The 5,000-nt window shown below is 49.2% G+C and overlaps 1 protein-coding gene across 1 annotated transcript in view; it reads left to right on the plus strand.

Annotated features, from left to right (window-relative positions):
* Positions 1-595: 595 nt before the first annotated feature.
* LOC119574106 (succinate-semialdehyde dehydrogenase, mitochondrial-like) overlaps positions 596-5,000 on the plus strand; it is an 8,906-nt gene continuing 4,501 nt past the window's right edge. The window contains exons 1-5 of the mRNA XM_037921179.1: positions 596-752; positions 857-987; positions 2,108-2,278; positions 2,558-2,674; positions 4,038-4,181. Of these exons, the coding sequence (XP_037777107.1) occupies positions 605-752; positions 857-987; positions 2,108-2,278; positions 2,558-2,674; positions 4,038-4,181 (711 nt within the window). The 5' untranslated portion in view covers positions 596-604. The remainder of the gene's footprint in view (positions 753-856; positions 988-2,107; positions 2,279-2,557; positions 2,675-4,037; positions 4,182-5,000) is intronic.

The following is a 5,000-nucleotide window of genomic DNA, read 5'->3' on the forward strand; positions in this document are numbered from 1 at the left end:
CATCCTTCCCCCCTCTCTTCCACCATCCTTCCCTCCATCCTTTCACCTTCCTTATCTGCTTACTTGTCTTCCACTCTGATATCTTCCCTATTTTCTTCCCTCTCTCTTCCTCCCTCTTCTCTATCATCCTTCCCTCCTTCCCTTTCCTCCCTCTCTTCCTCCTTCCGTACCTCTCTCCTCTCTCTTTTCTTCCATATTTACCTCTTATTATTTACTTATCCCTCTCTCTTCTTCCTTTCAACCTTATCTCGTTCCCTATCACCCTCCCTTTTTTTTCTACTGTCTTTCCCCCTTCCTCTTCCCTCTTTCTCTCCCTCCTATCACCCTCCCTCCCTCCCTTCCACCCATCCCACCCATCCCTCTCTTACGCCCACCATCTTCCCCTTTTTCACGCACACCCACCCACCCTCCTCCCCGCCTTTCCATCCACCCTCTCCTCCCTTCCCCTCCCATCCTCTCCCATCCCCTCCTCCCCTCCCCTCCTCTCCCATCCCCCTCCCACCCCTCCCCTCCTTTCCACCCATCCTCTCCTCCCTCCCACCCACCCCCTTCCCCTCCCACCCCCTTCCCCTCCCACCCCCTTCCCCTCCCACAGCCGAGCACCATGAGCCAAGACATCCCCACAAAAGCGTACGTATCGGGCGGCTGGAGCGCGGGCGGGGGGGGCACCTTCCCCGTCCTCGACCCCGCCAATGGAGCCGAGATCGCACAGGTAGCCGACTGCACACCTGAAGACGTCGCTACGGCTGTGGGTGGGTGGCGTGATAATAAGAGTAGTAATAGATATATACTAGAATATATATATACGAAATCAGCATTAAGAAACGTAAAATGCCTCTCTTCCTCCCTTCCCCAGACGCGGCCTCAAGAGCCTTCGGCACGTGGCGCCTCACGAGCCCCAAGGAGCGCGCCGCCATCTTGCTCCGCATCAGGGACGGACTCAACGCCAACAAGGAAGCCATCGCCACCATCCTCACCAGGGAGAATGTAAACATGGAGGAGTCCTCGCTTTTTTCTCTCTCTCTCTTGATATATATTTCTCGATGTCTTTCACGATGTTTCTTTTGATGTCTCTCTCTCTCGCTCGATGTCGATGTCTCTCTCTCTCGCTCGATGTCGATGTCTCTCTCTCTCTCTCTCTCTCTCTCTCTCTCTCTCTCTCTCTCTCTCTCTCTCTCTCTCTCTCTCTCTCTCTCTCTCTCTCTCTCTCTCTCTCTCTCTCTTTTGTTTTTTGTTTCTCACTTTTGCTTTTTGTTTTTGTTTTTGTCTATGTTTTCTGTCTCGCTGTCGGTGTATATCTGTCTGTTTGTCTCTCTATCTGTTTGTCTGTCTCTCTAGCTGTCTACTTATCTACCGATCTACATCCCTATCTATCTCTGTGTCTATCTCAATCTATCTGTCCATCTGCTTCTCCCACGCCTTCATAAAAGCTTCATATTGTGAATTTTGCTTCTTACACAGTTTTTACTTCATTTCTAATCCATCTTTTCTAGTGTATTTTATCCTTTCTCCCTAATTACCTTTTTGGATTTCAAAATTCTATAATTTTCTTCTCTTTTTCGTGTTCTTTTCTCTTTTCTCTCTCTCTCTCTCTCTCTTTTTTTTTTTTTTGTCTTTGAAACTAATCCCTTGAACTTTATTTTTTTTCATTTTCTTTTGTTTTCTTTTTAATCCATTCCCTCCATCTTCTTTTTCTTTTCATTTTCTCTTTTTCCTTTTTCCTTCTTTTTTATCAATTCCCTCTAACTCCTTTTTATTTTCTTTTTCTCTTTTTCTTTTTTTTTCTTTTTTATAGTCATTTCCTCCACCTTTTTCTTTTCTTTTTTTCTATATTTCCTTTTTCATCAGTTCTCTTCATCTTTTTTTTTCTCTCTCCTTTTCCTCCCTTGAACCCTTCCATCCCTTCCTTTTATCTCTCCCCCTTCCTCCCTTACCCAATTTTATCCAATTTTATCCAAAGACGTGTTTCGCTGAGGAGGCTCGAAGACATGTTTCCCTCTCTCCTTCCTCCCTTTTATCTCCTTTTATCTCTCTCCGCCTTCCTCCCTTACCCAATTTTACCCAACGAATGCCTTTCCACTTTCCCTCCTCCTCCCCCCCCCCCCAGGGTAAGCCGAAGGGCGAGGCCGCGGGGGAGATCGGCTTCGCTGCCTCCTTCTTCGAGTGGTTCGCCGAGGAGGGTCGACGGCAGTACGGCGAGACGGTCCCCAGCCCCGCCGCCTCCAAGCGCCTGGTGACCGTCAGGCAGCCCGTGGGCGTGGCGGCTCTTATCACGCCCGTACGTGGTGGTTGGGGTGTTTTTGTTGCTGTTGTTGTTGTTGTTGTTTGGATGTTTGATTTTGTTGTAGTTGTTGTTGTTGTTGTTTATTAATGAATAACAATGGGTGAATGGGTGGGAGGGCGGCGGTATGGGCGTCGCTGCTCTCACCACGCCCGTACGTGGTGGTTACGATGCTTTAATCATCTATTCCCTTATTCATTATTTGATCTTGCTGCTGTTGTTTATTGACGCACCTGCCTTCCAATCTATCTATCCCCCTATCTATCGACGCCGCAGTGGAACTTCCCAATCGGCATGATCGGAAGAAAGGTCGCTGCCGCCCTGGCTGCCGGATGCACCTGCGTGATCAAGCCCGCGGAAGACACGCCCCTTACCGCCCTTGCGTTCGCGAAGGTAAAAGCTGGTGAAGGAAGGGAGAGGGGAGGGGTGATAAAGAAGAATGAGAATAAGGATGAGTGCTCGCGAAGGTAAAAGCTGGTGAAGGAAGGGAGAGGGGAGGGGTGATAAAGAAGAATGAGAATAAGGATGAGTGCTCGCGAAGGTAAAAGCTGATGAAGGAAGGGAGAGGGGAGAGGTGATAAAGAAGAATGAGAAGAGTGAGAATAAGGATGAGTGCTCGCGAAGGTAAAAGCTGATGAAGGAAGGGAGAGGGGAGAGGTGATAAAGAAGAATGAGAAGAGTGAGAATAAGGATGAGTGCTCGCGAAGGTAGAAGCTGGTGAAGGAAGGGAGAGGGAAGGGGTGATAAAGAAGAATGAGAAGAGTGAGAATAAGGATGAGTGCTCGCGAAGGGTTTAAAAGCTGGTGAAGGAAGGGAGAGGGAAGGGGTGATAAAAGAAGAATGAGAATAAGGATGAGTGCTCGCGAAGGTAAAAGCTGGTGAAGGAAGGGAGAGGGGAGAGGTGATAAAGAATAAGAATAAGAATGAGAATAAGGATGAAAGAGTAAGATTTGGTATGAGAATGAGCTCTTGCGTTCGCGAAGGTGGAATTTGATGAAGGAAGCGAGAGGGGAGGGGTGATAAAGAAGAATGAGAAGAGTGAGAATAAGGATGAGTGCTCGCGAAGGTAAAAGCTGGTGAAGGAAGGGAGAGGGGAGGGGTGATAAAGAATAATAAAGAAGAAGAATGAGAATAGGAATAGAAACGAGAGTAAGAATTGGTATGAATAAGAATATGATGAAGGAAGGGAAAAGATAGAGATGATAAAGAAAAATGAGAGGAATGAAAATCAGAATGAAAGTAAGAGTAAGATTGATAATAGTAATAATAAGAATAAGAATTAGAATAAGGTAAGAATAAGAATGAAGAATAGAGAATAAAGCATAAAGGAGAAGAATGATAAGAAATGGATGAAAGTGCGAAGAACAGATTGATTAAAATAATGATAATGATATTCTTGATAAATTGGATAATTTCGAATTTTGGATTGATTGTGTTTATGGCGATGTGTTCCTTTCGTGTGTCAGGCATTTAAGAGATTATCTTTTTTTTCTCTCTCGCTTTTTCTTTCTTTCTTTTCATCCCTCCCCTCCCTCCCCTCTCTCCCCTCTCTCCATCTCTCCTCCCCTCTTTCCCTCCCTCTTCTCTCCTCTCTCTCTCTCTCTCTCTCTCTCTCTCTCTCTCTCTCTCTCTCTCTCTCTCTCTCTCTCTCTCTCTCTCTCTCTCTCTTTCTCTCTCTCTCTCTCTCTCTCTCTCTCTCCTCCCTCTCCCCTCCCTCCCTCCCTCTGCCCCCCTTCCTCCCCTCCCCTCTCCCCAGGTATGCGAGGAGGCTGGCGTTCCTGCAGGAGTGGTGAACGTCCTTCCGTGCTCTAGGAGTCGCGTCCAGGCCGTGGGCGCCGCCCTTTGCGACTCGCCGAAGGTCCAGGCTCTCTCCTTCACCGGATCGACGGCCGTGGGGCAGGTAAGTGGCCGAGGTTTCAGTGGGCGGGGTATCAGTGGGCGGGGGGTATCAGTGGGCGGGGGTTTCAGTGGGCGGAGTTTCAGTGGGCGGGGGTATCAGTGGGCGGGGGTATCAGTGGGCGGAGTTTCAGTGGGCGGAGTTTCAGTGGGCGGAGTACCAGTGGGCGGGGTATCAGTGGGCGGAGTTTCAGTGGGCGGAGTTACAGTGGGCGGAGTTTCAGTGGGCGGGGGTATCAGTGGGCGGAGTTTCAGTGGGCGGAGTTTCAGTGGCCGGAGTTTCAGTGGGCGGAGTTTCAGTGGGCGGAGTTTCAATGGGCGGAGTTTCAGTGGGCGGAGTTTCAGTGAGCGGAGTTTCAGTGGGCGGAGTTTCAGTGGGCGGAGTTTCAGTGGGCGGAGTTTCAGTGGGCGGAGTTTCAGTGGACGGAGTTTCAGTGGGCGGAGTTTCAGTGGGCGGAGTTTCAGTGGACGGGGGTATCAGTGGGCGGAGTTTCAGTGGGCGGGGGTATCAGTGGGCGGGGGTATCAGTGGGCGGAGTTTCAATGGGCGGGGGTATCAGTAGGCGGAGTTTCAGTGGGCGGGGGTATCAGTGGGTGGAGTTTCAGTGGGCGGGGGGGTATCAGTGGGCATGGGATGTGGATGTCAGCCCAGTTGTGATGTTAGCCCTCCCGGGGGAATAGACTCTACGGGCCGCTCCGCCAAGTTTCACGTGTCTCCTTACGACCAAACCCTTTTCCTTTTATTTGTGGATTCGAAAAAAATGGTGAAAAGGGAAATCTAATACTTAAGATTAGCAATAAAAAGAAAGAAAATACAGATCAAG

Source organism: Penaeus monodon, chromosome 6, assembly GCF_015228065.2.
Source record: "Penaeus monodon isolate SGIC_2016 chromosome 6, NSTDA_Pmon_1, whole genome shotgun sequence".
NCBI lineage: Eukaryota > Metazoa > Arthropoda > Malacostraca > Decapoda > Penaeidae > Penaeus > Penaeus monodon.